The 21930-nt window shown below is 53.1% G+C and overlaps 1 protein-coding gene across 9 annotated transcripts in view; it reads right to left on the bottom strand.

Moving 5' to 3' along the window:
* Window positions 1–13339, bottom strand: part of MNT (MAX network transcriptional repressor) — a 36985-nt gene extending 23646 nt beyond the window's left edge. For all 9 annotated transcript variants that reach the window (XM_082294826.1, XM_082294825.1, XM_082294827.1 and 6 more), the window contains exons 1-4: window positions 13207–13339; window positions 3660–4221; window positions 1464–1505; window positions 659–770 (exon numbers count right to left, since the gene is read on the bottom strand). In XM_082294826.1, coding sequence (XP_082150952.1) covers window positions 659–770; window positions 1464–1505; window positions 3660–4221; window positions 13207–13279 — 789 coding nt within the window. In that variant the 5' untranslated portion in view covers window positions 13280–13339. The remainder of the gene's footprint in view (window positions 1–658; window positions 771–1463; window positions 1506–3659; window positions 4222–13206) is intronic.
* Between the last annotated feature and the right edge of the window lie 8591 nt (window positions 13340–21930).

Here is a 21930-nt window from a genome sequence, read left to right on the forward strand (position 1 = left end):
CATGCTACTGATTTCACATTCACAGGGGACATCTACAACAATTTCTTTTGTGCTACCACTAACCACTTGCACAAACATTAAACAAGCCAACACAAACACTTATTTCCCTCCAGCTACAAACACAACTCATTTTTACCTGTGCTTTCTCCCACATTCACTCCTGGTGCCCCATCCACCTACAGCTTCATGCTGCAACCCCTAATTCCAGGCTTTCCTTGCCTCCAAGCAAATGACTTGTACTCACACATCAATCTCATCAAAATTTTGAGACATACCAAATCTTCACAGAAATCCATCTTTTGTAAGCAAACAGAAAACCTCCCCAAACATACGTATTAAAATTCACCTGAGCCCAAAAGGAGCAACTGAAATTCACTCAGCCTGGATTGGTAAGATCATCTGAATTATCTGCTCCCTGCCCTCACCATTGCTGGCAAGGATGATTTGTGGTTAACTTGGAACTTCTAGAATAAGAAGATTGCATGCAGCAAGTGTTCCTCAAAGATCCAAATATTCTGGAAACCTGGAGTTTATAAATGACCATGCTTGCATGGGAGAAGGAGGAAGGGGAGTTTCTCTCCCCTTTTCCTTTTCACTCCAAAGCCAGCTCCCGTCTCTGCACAAGCCCAGCCCTCAGCCCCACGAGCGCTGCACATACCTGGATGTATCGCAAGGCACTCCTGAGGACACTGAGGTTTGAGGTCTTCTTGTCATCTACGTTGGGGATGTTGCGCTTTAATGTCTCAAAGCACTCTTTCAAATGTGCACGTCTAAAGAAAACACAGGTGGGTCGTCAGCTCACAGGACACACACCAGAAATCAATTCCACCAGAGGGGAGAGCTTAACTGGGGCCTTAATCCAGCAAAGCACCTACACCTGTGCATAGCAGCCCCCCCAGCACAGCATGCTCACAGCTGAGCCAATTCACACCAGCAGAGATTGTGCCTGGATTCTATCCCAGCTTTGTTAGGAAGACTGGGCAACCTTAAATGAAATATCTCTCTCTGCTCACTGTCACCATACCTCCAATTCAGCTAATGAGGCTTGTAAGAGTTTTGGGTCAGAAACTGATGTTTATTCTGTATTCACACTGTACACTGACCCCTGATTTTGAGTATTTTACTCCTTTTAAATTAAAAGAGAGTCGCACTGTTATGCACTGTTATTGCTTTGTGGGATCAGGGCTTTGCAGGGTGACTGGGATGCAATGGTGCAGTTAAACAGAACATATTGGGAAGCAAGAAATGCAGAATTGAGCTATAAGAAAGCAAAGCAACACTGCAAGATTCAGTAAAAGTCACTAAGAATTTTATTCAGGTTATCTGTTTAAAAAACAAGCAAACAAACAAACAAAAACCCACCAAAGCCAAACAAATATTGACAGACAACAGGCCAAAAAAAAAAAAAAAAAAAAGGAGGGGAATTACAATTTTAAAACCCAAACCCCTGGCTTTCTACGCACCTGTTCTTCTCCAATTTATTATGTACTTCCCTGGTCCCAACCCTGTAACCCAAACAGAACAAAGATCAGCTCAGTGTCAGGGTGAAAACTCCTGCATTGCACCTGTGCTTGCAGCAACGTCTGTGTGTTGAGGAGATAAGGAAGATGCAAAAGCAGCAGAGGTGTTCAGATATCACTGGTTTAACATTAAGTACATTTGTATCTGCCTATAACGTTTCAGGATAAACTCCATACTTTACATGTGCATCAGGTGAACTAAGCATCGTGCATATAACGCACATAAGATACAAACAGGTGTGCTCTGTGTGTATATACACAGACACAGCTCCTACCAACAACAGGGAAAGACACGAAGTATGAATTTTAAATACTTGTACAGTCCCAGAGAGCCCAGATCCTGACCTGGTTCTGTGCCTACAGCTCCAGTGGGACACGGTTTGTGCAGTTTCAAATTCAAGCACATGGGATTGGGCAGACACTTCCAACTGCTTTGGGTTTTTACTGTGCGTGAAACAACACAGCTGAGGATAAACATGGAATGAAGCAATACAGGAATTCTCCAGTCACTGCTCAAGGAAAAACCAGTGAGTTCCTGGTTTTGGGGTTTGAGTCCACCCACTCTCTGAATCAGAGGAGTATTTTTAGGAAAAGCCAAACAAATATACATGTTATCTCAGTTTTTCAGCTACAGCAGTGATAAGGTACATTAGCAGACGTGGAGATTTCAAGTATCTTTCATACACTGTGCAAAGTAATTATTTGCCTTTGACTGAAAATATGGGACATTGAGGTAATAATATTTAATAAATTGACACAGATACTTGACAGCATTTTCCCATGAAACATTTACAGGCTGAAAAAGACATCTTTTTTGTGCTTATGTCTAATGGAGCAATTCTGGGGGGACACAGTGATGGTGCTGTGCTCCACACTGGCACCATAGCCCCCCCACCTCCCAGGGGCAAAGCTCAGCCTGACAGCACAGCAGCAGTTTGTGGGTGCACCTGCAGCCACCCCACTGCCCACTGCCTGGGCAGCCAAACTTGTGCAGCCTGCCCTGGTACCCCCGTGCCAGCAGAAACCTCCTCCACAGCTCCCTGAACCCACACAACATCCATAACAGGGTCTCTTGATTAGTGCACAGCCTGACAGACCCTTCCTGCAGTTGCGTGTTTTACAGACACGCTCTGAAGATCCCAGTCTTCTTAGAGAAAGTACACTGGCATTTTACCACAGCCTTTATCTTCACAAACTCCTGTCTGCATTACTTTTGCTGTTTCCTTCTATGCATTTTGGGATCACTATATCCCAATGGACAGTATGAACCCTTTTTCTGTCCACTACACATCTCCTCCAGCCCCCGTGGGAGTCACACACCATCTCCAACACCACTGCCAAGAGTCATCCCCCTGCTGCAGGCAGGCAGGAGAACAGTCAGAGGCCCAGACTGCACAGCCAGGAGGGAAGACTGAACAGATCCAGGTCACTTATCCTGCAGGAAAACTGAGGGGCCAAAGGAAACAGGTAAAACTGCTGCAAGAAGGGAATGGTTTGTTCTCCCAGTCCACAAGCAGTAATAGCAGACTCCGTATTGGGATACTGTGGTCTGGAAACAACCACCTACAGAGAAGGCAGGGTCTCCACGAGCCAAAGCCCTTAGGAACAAGCCGGACAAACACTAACCTGGAGCAACATCAGAGCCTCAAGTCCTGTCAGAGAGTGAAGGCAGACTAAATAGCCTTCAGCCCCTTCCAGCTGCAAGACTCTGAGCAAGCAGGAGGCCCTTGGCACTTACAGCACTAAGAAACTAAAACAGCAACTAAGGTGATCTCTGTCCTCGGAATAACATCTCCCAAATCCCATTCCAGTTTTCAAGAAAGCTCCCACAAGCAGCAGTGTCCTTTGATTTCCCTGACCAGTACAAGCAGAGATCTTTTGCCAAACATAACACATGATACTCCTTGAGATCAGACAGGCAGTGCTGGGACTTGCTTCCTAACACAGTTCTGGCTTGGAAAAAAAAAAATCCTTATACAGAATCTTACAGTGTGGAGTGAGAGAGGAAAATAAAAACCCGTCAGGCTAAAAAACCCTGCTCTCAGCAATTCAAAGACATTAAACATCCACAGGTCTTGGTATTTCTGATCTGACAACACTTTGCACAAGCAGGAGCTGCTCCACACACAGTGCACTCACCCTCCAATTCTCTTCTTGAGCTCGATGGGTTTCATGTCGTCTGCCGGAGCCAGCTTCAGAGCGCCGAGCGGCGCGGGCGCTCCCGGGTGCTGCAGGGGCTGGATGGGCTGTGGGACCACATGGTGCTGGGAGATGGCCAGCACCGGCGCCGCGTAATGCTGGAGCTGCTTGGGGCTGCCCGACGGCGGGGTCGCAGCTTTCCCATCCGGCAGGTGCGGGCCCGGCGGCCGCTGGATCACCGGCGCCACCGACGGGGCTTCCTTCGGGACGCTGGGAGTGCTTACGAGGGGCTGGTGGCGCTGCACAAGCGGCGGCGACAGGGCGGTCTGGGCTGCTTGCTGGGGGGAACTGGTGACAACAGGGATGGGAATGACCGAAATGGGAGCTGCCAGGGGCGGGGGCGGCGGGGGCACTGGGCCCGGGGGGGAGATGGGCACCAGCAGTTCGCTCCGGGGCTCCTCTGGGGATAGGGCGCTGTTGGCCCGTGGCACGCTGGCCTTGCCTGCCTTCTTCTGCTCCTGCTCCCTCTCCAGGCAGAGCTTCTCATGCTTCTCATTCTCCTCTGCAAGAGAAACACCCACAGTGAGCAATGGTGCTTCCATGACCTTCCCTGGGCACAGCCTACAGCCAGCTCGGGGCAGGATCCTTAAGTTAAAGTACCCTGGGTTTTATACTATCCTGAGTAAATCCCAGCTCAACGGACACTGCACTGACACAAACACATCAGGGCACCTCTTTACTGCTGTGCATTTTAATCAAGCTCAAACTTGGCTTTGATGTGTGTATGTTCCTGTATGTTTTTAGAACACCAGACAATGTAAATGAAATCTGTGTGGCCCAACTAGCAAAATAAACCTCATCAAACGCAATCCAGGGCTCTGGCTTTAATTGTGTGAACATGGCACAAACAAAATTTATTTATACAAGTCCTGTGGCGCCAGTGGCCCAGCATCTAGACATTGTGCAGCCTTAATCAAATATCTCCAAACCCACCATCCATGAGGCTCTGCAGATCCCGCTCCTGACAACTTCTGAGGAGCTGCAACAAAAAGTGGTGCACCAACCTCTTCACAGTAATATACAAATATTTGGAATATTAAACCTTATTTTATCAAGGGAAGGATTAGGGGAAGGACACAGACAGTTGGGTGTTCTGTGTTATACAGTCACCAATATCAGGTAATTCAGAGGAAGTTCTAAGAAACATCCCAAGAGAGCCTCTCCCAGGAGAAGCTTGGGCTCAACTGAAACACTCTAGTCAGAATGTGTATTTAGGAAATTAGAGAGAAGAGCATGTATACTGCTACCTGGAATTACCAGGTTATGTTCAACCCCCCAGTGATCTTCAAGAAAAATCTGTATTGAACATAACACGTGGAACAAGGGGAAAAGGGCCCCACCAGGCACGGAGCTGCCCAGCCCTTGCCACCTCGGAGGGTCCCTGCCACTACTGGGATACTTTCTAACCCACCTTTTGATTTTGACGGGGGCAGTGCAAAACCTAGAGAGCAACAAAGGGAACAAAACTCTTATTCCCGATTCTGAATGCCCTTTGGTACGTGTGACCGCACAGCAACACTGACCCAGATTCAGCTGACACAGTTTCCTGAAGTTCAGCTGCAGCAACAGCCCAAACACACCCCAACCAACCTTAGGAGCCCACGAGCCAGGTCAAGCAGCCAGTTGCCAGGGTAAACACTGTCCAGCACCCACACAGGGAGAAATCACACCCTGGATCGAGCTCTAGCACTGGGGCTGCAGCCCCAGCCTCTGGCCCTGCAGCATTCACAAAAGCACCACACGAAATTCTGTCATCAGGAAGGATTTCACATCCATACAGCACTCTTCCCAAGGCTGCCCAAGATTCAAATCCAAAGTTTTCATTCAACTTCTGCAGCACAAGTAGGGTTAGGTAAGCGAGTGAAAGATCTGACTGACTCCAAAACAGGAGAGAGGTTGCTTAAGCAGCAGCGGAGGCTGAAAGCTGCGTTTCTCTGTATTTTCTTGAAATATTTCAGGGTATTATCAACAGTTCCTTAAAGGAAGAAGCGAAGCAGGCAAGGGTGGCAAAAACCCCAGCAGGAATCCCCTGATGCAAACACAAATCTTAGCTACCGACAATTTCGGAGCAGTTCAGTTGAACAACACTAATAACTAATAAAGAAAAGCCCTTTGTCTGCAGATCTTTTGCTCCACTTTGCTGCTGGTTCGCAGCCAGAGCCAATGCAATGGCCCTGGCACAGGGTGCATGAGGAAACCCAACCCTGAGGACCTGCTGACTCACGGTGCTCCCTGAGCACGTCCAGCCACGCCGCCAGCACAGGCACCCGGCCTCGGGGACAGAGAGCAGCCGGGGGCTGACCGGCACCACCTTCCCAGGCACACACCAGACCAAAGCCCACACAGCTTCCACCCAGACTTAAAACTGCACCGAGACCGAGAGGAAGGAGCAGCAAAGGAGTCATTAATGGGAACCCCTGGCAGTGCCAGGGTCTGGTGAGGACAGCAGGACCTGCCCGGGCAGCTGGAGGTGGCACTGCCACAGCGCAGCAGAGGATGCAGCCAGGAGACCCGAGATGTGCACTGATGGCAGCGCTGCCAAGCGGGAGCAGGAGTCAGCACGGAACTCCTACAGCCACTAACATTCATCGGGGAAGGGACAGAACAGGGAAGCAAGGTTACAGCAGGCAACACTGATCAGAAGTACTTATGTAAATGTCTCTGGAAGCAGGTGCCGCCCTTTGGCTGCTGACAACTTGCCAGCAAGGCCTTTGGTGTTGCAAATCTTTAGCTCCCTTGAGCTAAAGAGTTTATTTAAAGGATTTTTTTTTAGCCAAAATCTGACACCAATGAGCCACTATCCTCTTGGGTCTGACTTACCCACAGGCAGAAAGGACCCATGCTCCCAATTCCAGCAAAAGGACTGGAGGGCCCCGAGCCACCTCTAAGAAACCCTTCCACTGGGTGGTGAAGATCTGTCTCCTGCTTGCTTTGTAATCACACCTTGCACACAAACCAAAGACACCCTTTGAAAAAAGCTTCCCCAAGCTCTGTTTCCCCATATGAAGGAAGCTCACCCACGTTTGGTCACATACACAGTTCAAGGATGGGTGATCAGCATGCCGTGTGCTCAGACATACGCGAGGCTCATTCCTTCCCATGTGGCACACTCAGCACATGAACTTCAGCAAGCCCAGACACAGAAAGCAGCCAAGGCTCAGGGCATCCCCTTGGGCAAGAGGACAGCTGAATCCAAAGGTGCAGCCCAAAACTATGTGTAATTTCCATCCATTCTACACACTCTTAGCAAGGAGACTGAGGACAGAACAAACAATGGGAGTGAACCAGTCCTGAGAACCCCCAGAGGGTGTGAACCACAGCCCAGGCATGAGGGGTCCTGGAATCCCACCCTGCCCACACCACTCCACTTGCCAGCAGGCTCACATGGCAAGAGTAGGCACCTCAGGTCCCTGGCCATGCCACCCAGGCAGAGACAGCAACACCAGCAGCCATGGGACAGAACAGCAAATCCTGTCCCAGGAAGACACAGAAACAGGGTCAGCACCCCTGACCAGTGGCCTGGTGCTATTTTAGGGCCTTGATGATCCAGAAATAGACAATACCAGGCACTCTTTGTTACCTAATAATCTGCTGCATTTAAATATATCTTGTCCCTTTTGCCTGCCCTGGAAATAACACCCATCTGTCACAGCCACCGCTACCAGGGCCAGCCAGGGAGCAATGGGCAGAGCTGCACGTGCCCTCGGGCTGGCAGCAGCCAGGGCATGGCCCAAGCCTCCCGGAACCATGCTGGAGGAGCAGGCCTTAAGGGACGTCAGTGTCCTTCGAATGCGCCTACCTTTCACTAGGGACACTATCAGTACTCAGAATTTACCAAGGGCGTGTGCCTTTGCATAGCCAAGCATCCTACCTCTGTGTTTGCTCAAGCGAGAACATCTCTAACTCCAGGAACAGTGAGGCAGTTCTGTGGTGTCATTTTCTGAATGGTCTGAAGTGTTTTTCTGAATCATTCAATGCTTCTGGGAGCTATCCTGCACACCTTGAACTGCTCCAGCCCCGGAGAGGAGTGCCCTGGGCATCACTCACACTGGATATGCAGCAGTGTCACCTGCGGGAGTCACTCCAGGCTCCTACCAGGAAAGTGCTGGGTACAGCAGTCTCCCGAGGCTGCCCTGGAGGGGGACAGCCATGCCAAGAGGAAGGCCAGGCTGGAGCCTGGAGGTTGGTTTCTGTTTCTGCAGGTCCCTGGCTCTGCAGGGGAGAACCAGGAAAGGGGAGATAAGAACAGTCAGCTGAACTGGAGCCCAGCAAAGCTCAGCCTCAGCCAACCAAGCTCTGAGTCACAGTAAATGCTGCTGACACCAGAGGCTGCAGCACACAGCCACAGGCACTTCCAGGCCCAGGAACAAGCTTTCAGGACTGAGAACCCTTTGAAATCAGGACCCTTTTCTGAGTCCTTCTGAATTTTGGTTGACAACAGCACAAGCCCCACTTTCCTCTCCCACCTTTGCTAAAACACCTAATCTGCAGACTGGGTCACCATTCACTGCTAACAACCACAATACCCAAATCTACACTTTCTCAGCCAGAGAATGATGACGACACCTTTATGTCGTATCTCTAAAGGCAAAGGAAAATCAGCCTTCATGTGAACTATCCCTCCTTAGCACCAACCAGTACAGACCATTAGTGAAACCAGGGACCTCGGTATCCAAACCTGAAATCAGTTAAGAGAAATGACAAGGTGATACTCTTGCCTGATAAAATCTAGGGAGCACACAGTTTATTAGTACTTTATGGAGTCAGACGGCTTACAAGGAAACATTTACTTTCAACGAAACAATCGCAGCTCCTGGAACACAGGAGGGAAAGACCCTCAAGGAATCTTGAAGTAGTTCATCTCCTAGGCCCCAAAGAAGAATCAACCATAACTAAATAAATACCTGGAAGACATTTCTCAAATCAACAGCTTCTCCAGTCTCTACATATAATTTACACTGTGCTTTAATAAGCTATTCCAGTGCTTAAATGAAACCCTGAATCAGCTCCAGAGTAATTTTAGCTGCATTTTATTTACAACTAACTCTTTGTGGACAGAAGAAAGAAATAAAGGGCCAGGATTTAGCAGCACTACAAAGGAAAAGAAAACAGATCAAGACTGCTGAAAAAATAAAGCCATCATGGAGAGCTTCGTCTATACAGACACGCCAGGGCCCACCGCCAGGATGCCGATCGCGCCGCGGGCTGTCCCGGCTGCCACACCGCAGCTTGGCGGCCTGGAGGGATGTAAAACTCCTGTTGTACCTTTCTGTGTGGCACTTGGGATAAAGTGCAGGAAAACACTGGCTCTGACAGGCCACGTGGGCACCAACACCACATGCTGACTCTGCTCCACCATCTGAGGAGCTCCACCTGGGCAACCAAGCAGGTGAGCTGTCCTACACGAGATGGGCCTCTGCTTTTCCATTGGGCATCGGCGTTTTTAAGGGAGACAAAGTAATGCACTCTGATAAAAGCCATGTATTTTTGTCAGCTGAACATCTTCTGTGTCACAGTTCAGAGCAAGAAGTGGCACTGCTGACAGGCAGGACCCAACCCACCTGCTCCCACACACGAGGGCACCACTATCCCTACTTCTGGTCCAGGGACAGGGCACAGACTGCAGGAACACAGTGAACAGTGACATGCCTTAAACGTACGGGTTGGAAAAGAACAGCTAACATGAACTGACTTAATAAACTGTCTTATAAACAAACCTCATATTCTTAAAACAGACCAAAAAGCCCACAGATGTGCCCTCAGAAGAAACTCAGAGACCCCGCTTCATCCATTACTGGCAAGTGCTCTGCAGGCTGCTTTGAGTCAGCCAGCAAACACGCTGCTCGTGTGTTACACAGCCAGCACAGTGTGTGTGTTACACAGCCAGCAGTGTGTGTTACACAGCCAGCAAACACGCTGCTCGTGTGTTACACAGCCAGCACAGTGTGTGTGTTACACAGCCAGCAAACACGCTGCTCGTGTGTTACACAGCCAGCAGTGTGTGTTACACAGCCAGCAAACACGCTGCTTGTGTGTTACACAGCCAGCACAGTGTGTGTGTTACACAGCCAGCAAACACGCTGCTCGTGTGTTACACAGCCAGCAGTGTGTGTTACACAGCCAGCAAACACGCTGCTCGTGTGTTACACAGCCAGCACAGTGTGTGTGTTACACAGCCAGCAAACACGCTGCTCGTGTGTTACACAGCCAGCAGTGTGTGTTACACAGCCAGCAAACACGCTGCTTGTGTGTTACACAGCCAGCAAACATGCTGCTCGTGTGTTACACAGCCTGCAAGGGAGCACAGACAGGTGAAATGAGTTCAGTGAGTCACGGCAAAACTGGATCTGGCAGATAACAGCCAGCCTGTTAAGTAAGCATGTTTGCTCCAGGTAACATTCCTCGATCCCGTGAGGAGAACAAGGGCTCACTGCTGCACCTTCATCCCAAGGCTGAGCAAGGGGTTGCTTCCACAGGCTCACTCTAGCCAGCTTTCTTCTCAAGGAAGTGAATGGAAGTGTGCAGATTACCTTTTAGAGTCCTATCTCCATGCTTGAAAAAGAGAGAAGAATCAAGGGTATCTGCTCATCAAAACAGGGAGTCACCACCATCACCTGAACTGGCTGCACCAGGGCAGTTATCCCTGCAATCCCATGACAATTATCCTTGCCACCCCCAATTCAGACACTGCTGTGTCACAGAGCAAGGCTCTTCCTGAAGTCAAAGTCTAATTGTCAGAATAAGCCTGTTGTCCTTGGAACTGCAGCGCAACTCTCCTGTACCCAGAAGCCTCTGGAAATAGATAAACTCACGCTGTGTGTTGGGAGGTGCTTTAACTACCCCTGAAAGAAACCCAGGTGGGTGTGCAGCCTGCAGCAGCCAGTGAGGCCAAGGATGAGGCCACACACCCCTGGAGACGCTGGGGACTTGTGTGTGCACCCTGGTGAGACAGGAAGAGGCTGAAGGGGCAACAAAAGCCACACGGATATCTGCTGGGACACAAAACTGACCTGAGCAGAGGCACTGGTTATGGCCAGAGGGACAGGACGTCACCGCCTGGATGCCAAGCATGCACTCACGGGAACCAGCCCATGGGGCATCCAGCAGAACCCCAGTCCCATGTCAAGAGCTTGAGCTCTCCCAGCAACTGCACCCCAAAGCTGGAGATGGTTCAAGCTGCACCCCAGTAACTATCAACCACAAAAAGAATGACAGAGCAGTGACAAAGCTGCCAGCCTGACCTCCCAACAAGTCCAAGGAGAACGTGAAGATCCAAACACTGTCTGCTTTCAGGGAATCATTCCTCTCCTCAGAAAGCCCTCCCTCTGAGTCCCACACCACACACAGCACAGCCTCCACTGCCTCTGTCTGGCTGGAGGTGGCCCCAGCACTCCGGGCAGGCAGAATGCCCAGCTGTACCTCACACACCACATTTTCCTGCAGGTACTGCAGAACTCCACCTCACCAGGGATCCCCACGGAGGAGACCTGTCATACCTTAACCCTCTTCCCACTCTGAGCCATTCCTTTCTCCAATACCTTTCGGGTTTCTCTTCTCTCAGTCTTCTTCCTCATAAAGTCAGGATGAGTGGCTGAATCGGAGACGTTTCCCTCCTTTATTCCCAGGTATGAACAAACAACAGTGCAGGTATTATGGGTGTTACCATGGGGTTGGTGCAGCCCCATGGACCAACTGCAGCCCACACTGCTGGTCACGTCACCAGGGGCTTCTGGGCAGTCCCTGTCCTGCTCAAGGCTGGGCACTGCTGTCAGCAGCCCTTAGATGAGTTCAGTACACGTTTTTTAATGCTGTTCCCAAAATGGATTGATTTTCAGGCCAGACTGGATCCCTGGAGTTCCACAGTGTAACTGGGGGTATAACACAGACCATAACACTTCTCAGAACACAAGATTTCAAAGGAGAGTAGAGGAAGAAGGCAAGGGAAGGAAGCCAACCCAGAAGACTTCATTACTCCCCCAGTCTTTCTCAGCTGTTCCTCTGCTTGTGTTCTCCCTTGACATCTTCCTGCCACCCAAAGGTCACTGCAGGGCTCCTCCCTCCCGTGCCAGTCTTCCTGGTGTTCAGACTTCCCTGAAGTGGCCACGTTTGCACTGATGCTGCTGGTTCTGCAACCAGCTCAGCCCTGACACGTATCTGCAGCAGGCACAGTGACTGTGCCCCCCAGCAGCACCCAGAGCCCTGGCACACTCGTGGTGGTGGCAGCTCCTGCCTGCAGCGGGCTTTGTGTAACACCACAACCCCACACATCCCTGTGAGCTGCTCCTGGAGCTGGGAAACCTGCATGATGTCCTTTCTTTGGTCTGTTACCCTGCCCATGCCCTGCTCAGCAATAATTCCTGCCTCAGAAGTTGTCCAGCACAACAAGACAGGTCCCTCCTGCCCCTCTGTGTCCCAGACCCTAGCTTGTCCCACCCACTCACAAGATGCTCCCACAGCGTGGGATCGCAGTGGAAGTCTCTCCCAGCAGCAGGAGAAAAACCCAACCGCTTGCAGAGGTCGAGCCCCGGGTGTTTTACTGCTGTGTCCTGAGCACAGCCGCCACCTGTAAGCCCGGAGCCGGTATCGGCACAGGGCGGGTGGTGGCAAGGGGACTGTCACGGGCTGGGAAGCAGCACCGGAGCTGTCACCCGCCCGGCGGGGAGCGCGGACTGGGCGGGCCCTGACGTCTCCAGATCCTGGGGTTTGTTACGGGCTCGGGAATCCTCCTGGCCCTGCGCGGCCCCGCATCACCGCATCCCCCGTCTGCTGCGTGACTCATCACCGACACAATGGGCGGCGGCACAAAGCGCCGCTCCCGCAGGTCCACCCGAGTCCCCGCGCCAGGGCGGCCGCGGGAGCGGGGCCGGGGCCGCTCTCCTGCAGCCACGCGCGGGCGGCAGCCCCGCGGCGCTCGGCGCTGCTGCGCGGCCCCCGGGGCACGAACCGCCGCTCCCGGAGGGCCGGGGCCGCCGCACCGACGGAGCGGCGCGGGGAGCGGCCGGCGCGGGAAGAGCGGGCGGCGCGGCGGCCGCTCCGTGCGGGCGGCACCGCGGGGCTCCCCCGTCCCATCCCGCGGCCCCGGGCGGGCCCCGCAGCCCCCGGAGGGGCCGCGCGGGGCGGGGCCGCGCGCACGTGGAGGCGGGCGGGGCCGAGCGAGTGACGCGCCAGGCCCCGCCCTCCCGCCGGCCGGGGACACGCAGCGCGCGGGGCGGGGGCGGCGGCGCCCCCGGCGGGACCGGGGCCCGGTCGGGGGCAGCCCCGCCCGCACGGAGCCCCCGCCGCGCTATCCCCGAATCCTCCCCCCTCCCCCCCGTGCCCTGACACTGCCCCCGCCCGTCCCGAGTTTCCCCCGGCCGGGTCCCGCCGGCAGCGCAAAGCCCGCGCCGGTGCCCCTCCGCCGCCCACCCCGGTGCCAGTGCCCGCGTAGCCCCCGCCGGCCGGGGCTGTCAGGCGCGGCCCCGCGCAGCGCGGGCGGGAGGCCCCTCACCACGTGCGGTCTGCTGCTGCTGCGCCTGCCACTCCAGGAACCGCGCCGCCTCCAGCAGCGTCTCGATGCTCATGGCGCGGGCCCGGCCGCCGCCGCTGCCGCCGCCGCCCGGAGCGCGGGCCCGCCCCGCCCGCGCCGCCCCGGGCTCGCCCCGCCGGCCGCAGCGCTGGCGACAAGATGGCGGGTGGCAACAGAAACACAACAGGCGGGCGCTGGCGCGGCCCCGCTACTACGCGGCGGGCGGCGCCAAGACGCGGAATGGAGCGCGGGGCGCCGCCCGGACGGGACGGGGCGGGCCGGGACGCGGCGGCCGGCCCAGACCGGGGGCGCGCGAAGACGGCCCCGCAGCCCCGCCGGTGGCGCGGGGTGGGCGCGGCCCGGGCAGGCCCCGGGGCGGGCGCTGGGCGCGGGGCGCGGCGGCGACCGGTCCGGTCCGACGGCGGCGCGATCCGGGCGCCGCGTTTTGCGGCCGGCGCTCCCCCCGCAGTGCGCTCGCGGCCCGGGGCGCGCTGTCAGCGCGCGCGGGCCAATGGGCGCGCAGCACAACACGCGTGCTGCCCTCCACATGGGCGCCCCGCGCCGCCGCGCGCCTTAAAGGGGCCGCGCCCGCCGCGCGCCGCGCCCCGCGCACGTGCGGGCCCGGCGGCTCCGGGGGGGTTCGCCGGACCCCCCGAGCCCGGGACCGGAATCGTCCCAAGCGCCCGTCCCGCTGCAGCGGCCGGGCCGCCGCCCCTGCCCCGCCCGGCACCGCGCGCTCGGGTGCCCGCGGGATGGGCCCGGCTCCGCTCTGCCCCCGCAGGGCTCCCAAGTTCTGTCCCATTGCTACAAAACCCTCCTGAGCTGTCCCGGGTCACTCGCTGTCGGTGCGTGTGACTGAGGGCTCCGGCGTGTCCTGCCCCGCAGCCGGTGCGGTGGCTGCACGGAAGGGAAAAGCCGAACCCTTCCTTTGGATAAAAGCAAGGAAAGGAGGGATCCCGTTGGAAAGGGTCGGCACACGCAGTGCCCGCCTTGGGAGACACCTCACACTGCAGCTGCCTACGGTGGACGTGAGCGACGTTTTCCTTTATACGGCCCTTTTGTCAGTAGCTTGCAAAACTAAATTGAACTTCAATTATCCACAGGGAAATTTTCCATTCTAAGTATCTACCTCTGATTGACTTCTGGTTTTTGGCTGGGAAAAGATACTGAAGTAAAGGGAAAATAAACTGGTTAGAAAAATCAATGCTTCTCACGGAAGGAATGGCATTGAAAAGAACAGATTTTCGTATGAGAATTTTCATTCTACCTAAAACCATTAAGGAATTCGCAAACTGAAAACTACCCTGAGAAATGGCCACTGAAGGGGGCAAGCCCAAACCCTTGGGAGATGGGCTGTACTGGTTTGTGGAGCTTGGGGCTGGCTCTAAAGGTGCTTCTGTTTCCCACCGCCTTGTGCTGGGCGGTCGGGGCGATGTCTCGTCCTTGCTCAGCGTGTGATTGGTGGCCTCATGTACTGCAAGTTCATCTGATCCTGCTCTGCAGATGCAAGGAGTCATTTCCTCCTGGGCTTCGCCATGAACTCATCCCTGCGTTATCTGAATTCCTCACAACAGTAATGAGGGTATCGTCATCACATACGAGCAGATGATGTAGACAACTATCAGCAGAAGAGGTAAATAAAATAAAATAAAATAAAATATAGATGTTGATAAAGCCTGGCCAAAAGAACTCACCTGGGGTACCTTCGGGCAGGTGTAGCTCATGGAGGGACAAGCTTCATTTCTCATGGAACTTTTCAGCAGCTTTCCAATCATCTCTGCAAACCGCCTCACCGGCTCCTCCCAGCTCCCACAATGAATGGAGGAGTTTTACCACCAGGAATGCCTTCCATCAGCCAGCCCAGTTCCCCAGAGCAGCCGCCTGGGCTGTGTGCTGAGCTCAGCCTGTGTGACAGCAGCGTGAGCACTACTGAAAGTCACACAGTGCACGTGGCCTTAGGGAGCTCAGCAAGAGCTACTCCAGGGCAGACCGAATCTGACATCTCCCACGTTCTTCCCTTTGTAACATGGACGTATTGAGGTTTATTTTGCGTGTGTTGTGTGTGACTCTATATGTCAGATTCAAAAACCTTTTCAGGTGCCATACAGTAGTTTAGTTCTGTGCTGGGTTAATGCTTTAGCAGGAGGCAAAACATTCCTTCTTCTGCCTGCTCACATCTTTTGCAACACTAATCTCCAAGGAGAGTTGTTTGTTTTGAAACCTTGATCTCTGTGGGCTCTTGACTGCTAAGCTGGCTCCTAGCTTTGGCAGCTCGGAGTATAAATCAGCGTCATTAAACAATCATATCTGAGTGATGTTTCCTGATTAAATTTATTTATTGCAAGTTTTTGGACCTGGCTGATGCAGCAGCTTGGGTACACATCTAGAATCCATCAACTGTATATTCATCTACCTCTGGAGGGTTTTTGCTGAACCATTTGACACTGTTACTGGGGACAGGGATAAACCAGAACACTTACGTTATCTGGGTTATGCTTACATTAGCTGGGTTGACTTTGTGAATGCTTTAGGGACAGTGTTTAAAATTTTGCATATATGTTAGAAGTACCAAGAGGTCCAATTTCTACCCCATTATGCTTCACTTTTGGGAAGAGCAGGCACTGGGCTACCTCCACAACCCTGCCAGACACAGACCCTAGGGGCTCAGGGCACCGAGGGGCAGAGTGGCTTGGTCTGAAGTCAGAGCTGTCCTTCCCATCAGGCTGCCCAGCCTGGGGGACTCTGCTCAGGGTTATGCTGGTCTTTCTCACCTGGGCTACTCCTGACAACAGCCCATTGGCAGGAATCTCTTCCCAGGAAGAGAAGGCTCCTGCAGCTCCTGAACAGGTGGCACTGCATGTGGCACTGCTGGAGCTGGTGCATCCAGCCCTGCACTAGGGAGACAGGGGCCTCTTCAGTTTCCATCTGTGGTTTTAAAACTTTCAGTCAAATCTGAATGAAATTGACTGATTTTTTTTTCATCTTCTCTAAAGATTCGATGTAACTTATGAGAATTTAAACCTTTGGTCTCCTTATAAGCATATATAGTTTCAGAGGCGAGTGAGCCTGTTTTGAGGGAATGCTGAGGCCATTTTATCTTCTTATCTGTGTATTATTTCCTGTTTAGTCAGTCCTTTAGATCGCATTGGATGATACTCAGATGGCACAGATATTGATCTCTACTATGTTGTGGCTGTAGCTGAGCCCGAAGGAAATCACTCTGAAACATTCCGAGCGGTGAATTTGAATAATACCTTAATCATAAAGCTGGGTTGTTTAAATGCCTTTCTTTGTTTTGAGAGTTATTGATGACATTAGATAAAGTTTGAATGGGCTTAGATTTATTTAGATAAAATGGTGATGATATTCATATATAGACAGTGCAGGAAAAAGCAGCAGTGTTTATGGGGCTCATCATCTTTCCTTATATCCACCCTTCACCCCCACCACAAAACAAGATTTGAAAGGAGGTGAAAAAATCTCCATTTGAGGATGACACAATGGCACAAGGCTCACCTAATACGCTACATATATCCTGTACCAGGGATGTGATGGATGTTAAAAAAAAACCACTTCAGCTGTGCAGATGTGGAAGAATAACTGCAATAGTGCTGGAGACCTGACAATCTCCTTCCTGCTCTTCTGCTTGTTTCCTTTCCGGCTGTGCAGCAAACAGCTTCTCTGTGCTCAAGCCATCCTCAGGATTTCTGCATCCTGTGACTGGCAGTGAGTTTAGCTTGCTGGCAATATTCATCTCTGGGACTCTCGTTAGTTTCCTGACTTTTCTGAGGTCACACAACCCCTGTAAGCCGGGGCATCATCCCCGGCGCTGGTGGCTGTGCAGGGACTGGGCTCTGTGTTTGCGCCCTGCGTTGAAAACTCCCAGCATCCATCTGCCCCAGCTGGGCTCCACAACTCAGCTTCCAGCACATGGGAATTCTGCTCTTCTCTCACTCTGAATAAGCAACTTTCAGTTCAGGCATCTGAATAATCTGTCTGGAGTCACTGGAATATGTGACTGCCTAAAGTTTTATCTCCTGCTTAAACACTTTGTTGCTCAGGGCCTAAATTATGACTGAACATAAATGATTAAATGAGTGTTAATTCTCCCTTTTCAGGCTTCACACCAAATAAGAAATCCCCCGAACTGTGCTCACATGAAAGTGAGAGTTTATCTCAATATTTTCATTTTGAAATCCAAGAACTGAATGCAGAAAAACCCACAAGGGTGAAAATAATTACCGTTGTTTCCTACTGAACCATTCTTTCTCTGTAATAATTTTATTTAGGGTTTTAATGATGAATAAATTCTTATTGTAAATATTTAATAATGGAGAGTGGTTAAGCAGGACGTGTGTGATGAACAGGTCTCACAGAGATCTGCTGATACGACTGAAAACTCGCCCATTCCTCCCACAGCAGCACCTGACATCCACACCCTGGGCCAGCGCTGGCAAGTGCTGACACCGAATTCCCGGGGTCTCAGACACTCCCCAGGTTCCTCCTGGTTTTACCCAGTAGTCCCCATCCTGGTCCAGGAACTTCAGCATGACGAAAGGACAGATTATATTATGCCAATAATATGCAATTCATAATATTTCTACTGTAACAGCACACGCTGCTACAGATGAGCTCAAGGGAAGACCCAAATCCTTTCTGGGCTCCCGGGGCTCACATCTGGGGCTGGCTTTTCCTGGCCTGCTGCTGTATCCCGTGGTCTTCACTTGTGCAATCCAAGCAGGTCCAGGTTTGAGCTCCACATGGGGCCAGTGTGGAAACACAGGGCACTATCAACTGTGCAGGTCTCTCAGCAGGTAAGAACCTGACCTTGTGTGGTTTGCAACGGTGCAGGAAACTCTGTGCAGCAGCAATGGGCTGTGCTGAGCCACGGAACATGCTGCTGGAACTGCTGAGGAACAGGGGGAGGGAAGGGCCCATCCAAAGTCCATAGGCTGCATGCGGAGGTCTCCCAGGTCTGGAGCAATGGCTGACGGAGACACCAACACTGAACACACCACCACAGTCTGCTGCAAATATGGTCTGTGACTAAAATACCTGCTTGGAGTGATAGAATCTAATCTACAGAATACACAGAGAAACACAATTCTTCTCCCCTGAGAACTGGAATGGCCTCTGCGCGGCTTGGAGTCACCTTTCAACTGCATTAAAAGCCGTGCCAAGTGATGCACCCTGGAGACGACAGCTACCGAGCGATTTTGACCCGACCGTGTTCTTCTGCGTAAATGAACCCCCGCCACAGCGCTGGGGAGCCCCGGAGCAGCGCTGGGTGCGCTGAGACCCGCGGGGCAGCGCTGACACCCCTGGGGCAGCGCTGGGTGCGCTCGGGACAGGGCCGGCAGCACGCAGGGCAGCGCTGACACCCCTGGGGCAGCGCCGTGCCCCCGTTCCCGGGTCGGTGCTCGGGGGTGCCGCTCTCCAGCTCCGGCACCGAGCCCCGGGGCCGCCTGGCACTTCCGGCAGCCGCCGGCAGAGGGAGCCCCGTGCAGCCGCATCCCGCAGCGATCCCGCAGCGATCCCGCAGCGATCCCGCAGCGATCCCGGCAGCGATCCCGCAGCGATCCCGCAGCAGTCCCGCAGCGATCCCGCAGCGATCCCGCAGAGATCCCGGCAGCGATCCCGGCAGCGATCCCGCAGCGATCCCGCAGCGATCCCGCAGCAGTCCCGCAGCGATCCGCAGCGATCCCGCAGCAGTCCCGCAGCGATCCCGCAGCGATCCCGCAGAGATCCCGGCAGCGATCCCGGCAGCGATCCCGCAGCGATCCCGCAGCGATCCCGCAGCAGTCCCGCAGCGATCCCGCAGCGATCCCGCAGAGATCCCGCAGCGATCCCGGCAGCGATCCCGCAGCGATCCCGCAGAGATCCCGGCAGCGATCCCGGCAGCGATCCCGCAGCGATCCCGCAGCAGTCCCGCAGCGATCCCGCAGCGATCCCGGCAGCGATCCCGCAGCGATCCCGCAGCAGTCCCGCAGCGATCCCGGCAGCGATCCCGCAGCGATCCCGCAGCGATCCCTCAGCGATTCCGGCAGCGATCCCGGCAGCGATCCCGCAGCGATCCCTCAGCGATCCCGCACCAGTCCCGCAGCGATCCCGCAGCGATCCCGGCAGCGATCCCACACCAGTCCCGCAGCGATCCCGCAGCGATTCCGGCAGCGATCCCGCAGCGATCCCGCACCAGTCCCGCAGCGATCCCGCAGCGATCCCGCAGCGATCCCGCAGCGATCCCGCACCAGTCCCGCAGCGATCCCGCAGCGATCCCGCACCAGTCCCGCAGTGATCCCGGCAGCGATCCCGCAGCGATCCCGCACCAGTCCCGCAGCGATCCCGGCAGCGATCCCCAGCGATCCCGCACCGGTCCCGCACCGGTCCCGGCAGCAGCAGCACAGCTGGTGCGCATCGGCCACGGGGGGTGTTTGCAGGGCTTCCCAAAATGCCGATACTAAACTCACAGCCCAGCAAGTGGGAGATAATTGGCAATGAGAGTCATGACAAAAAAGGGTTTCTACTGTTCTATTTCAAAGAACAGTATCGTTTCAGTCCTGCAAACATTTCCGGATGGATCATCCAGCCTGGCAATCATTTTTTATGCTATCCTGACCTTCCTGCAGTAATTCCTGTCGGGTTAGATTGGATATTGGGAAGAAATTCTTCCCTGTGAGGATGAAGAATGAGGGGGATACCCTGGCACAAGTTGCCGACAAAAGCTGAGGCTGCCCCTGGATCCCTGGAAACGTCCAAGGCCACGCTGCAGGGGGCTGGAGCAACCCGGGGTAGTGGAATGTGTCCCTGCCCATGGCAGGGGTTTGGAACTGGACGAGCTTTGAGATCCTTCCTGACTCAAACCAGCCTGTGGCTCTGTGAACAGAGGGGGAGCAGTTTCTATCACATACAGCATTTGTGAGACCTGTACACATCACACCAGTTCTTGTCTTTAATGCAGTCCCACAAAGAGCTGTGTAAGTCTACAACTAAAATAACAACAACCCAACCAAAACAGAACATGTTGGAAAAACAGCCAAGTAAGAAATGAGGATGTAATAGTTTGGATGGGTGAACCTCTCATCTGCCTGGGCCACAGAGAGGGGTGTGCAATGTAAAACAGGCCTGGATTTCCTAATCAAGGCACCCTCATGCAGGGCTGGTGCTGCTGGTGGAAAGGACACCCTGTGTTTCCCCACACAGTGAGGAAGCTGCCCCTGCTCACGGCCCTTCCCTGCAGAGCCGTGGCTGCAGCCTCGGCCCTGCAGTCCCTGCCTGGGGTCCCTGTCTCCATCTTCATGGACCCAAGGGTAAGCAGAGGTTCTGGGGACAGGATGCAAAGTGCCATGAGCAGCCATCCATCCCCAGCCCCGAGCAATCCCTGCCAATACCCCACAACAAACGTCAGCCCCAGACACGGTGTCGATAACTGATTGTGTGCAGAAAACACACTGCCCTGGTGAAGGCATGGAGCAGTTTGGTCCTGGCATTGTGTAACTCCAGTTCCTGAGGGTCAACCATTTGATGGATGGGAGCTGATGTATTTAAGAGAGATTATTACAGGGCTGCTGAATAGCAGCATTTGGACTTGTCTGGAGCTGGGTTTCGCAGCCGTCAGGCTGCTCTCCAGGGAGCCTGTGACCTCTGAGGGATGCAGGAACTGGGCTACAGAAAATAGGAGGAAAAATATTTGCTGCTCCCTGCAAGTTAATTTAAATTGAGGACTCAGCAAAAGAACACTTAATAGATGTTTCTTGCCTTTGATGACTTAACCAAAGCTGACCCAGTGCAAGGGGAAAATGGACAGGTTCCACCCTGTTTGCTACAGTAAAGATGCAGAATATTAAAAATAAAATGAAGTTGTTTGAAAAATTACAAACCTATCATCAATGTCTGAACATGACTTAAATCCACACAGGAGTGTATTAAGCTCTTCAGAGACAGGCTCTGGACAAGGACAGTGCAAACACCAGCTAAATAAGTTCTGTGCCAACATCCTCTTTTATTTTTAAATGTATTCTACAAAAGCATGTGAAAAATAGGAGTGCTTGAATGGCACAAACCAACTTGATAAAAGGTCTGAAAAGGGGTTTTATTCAGATTTATGATAAACAGCTGCATGGTTCATAAAAAGACAATTTTCCTTTTGCTGTTTCTATGTGCTCATGCTTGTATCAAACAATTGGATATCATAATACATGGCCATATTAAAATTGAATGATAGCAAAAGCAGGTTTTAAGGAACAGCAACTCTAAAAATCATGCTTTGTGCTTGCAGTGGGATAACACTCCTGGACACTTTAAAATAAAACCTCAGCAACAAAATGATGTTAGAAATGCTTTTTAAAGCAGATACTAAAAAGTAAGAGAGTTGGAAGTTTGGCTGTATCCTACCACAGTCGTCTGTATCTGCTCTGGGAGGGGCCAGAGCCGTCACAAAGCCAGGCTCTGGTTTAGGAGGCAACATGCACATAAATTATTCAGCACTCTCACATCTAAAAATCAATGCTGTGTGCTGCCTAATCCAGCTTAATGTAACAGCTAGAAAACCCATTTATGAGCAATTTTAGAATAGGTTTTCCCACAGAACCTCAAGGTTGCAGTAGCAACAGGGAACAAGAGGTGGGAGCCTCTGCCCCTCCACATTATGAACAGGCACCCACGTGCCATTCTGCAGGTGACAGCAGAGAGCTGGCTGCATCCTGACCT

This window comes from Coloeus monedula (genome assembly GCF_965178545.1).
Source record: "Coloeus monedula genome assembly, chromosome: 20".
Lineage (NCBI taxonomy): Eukaryota > Metazoa > Chordata > Aves > Passeriformes > Corvidae > Coloeus > Coloeus monedula.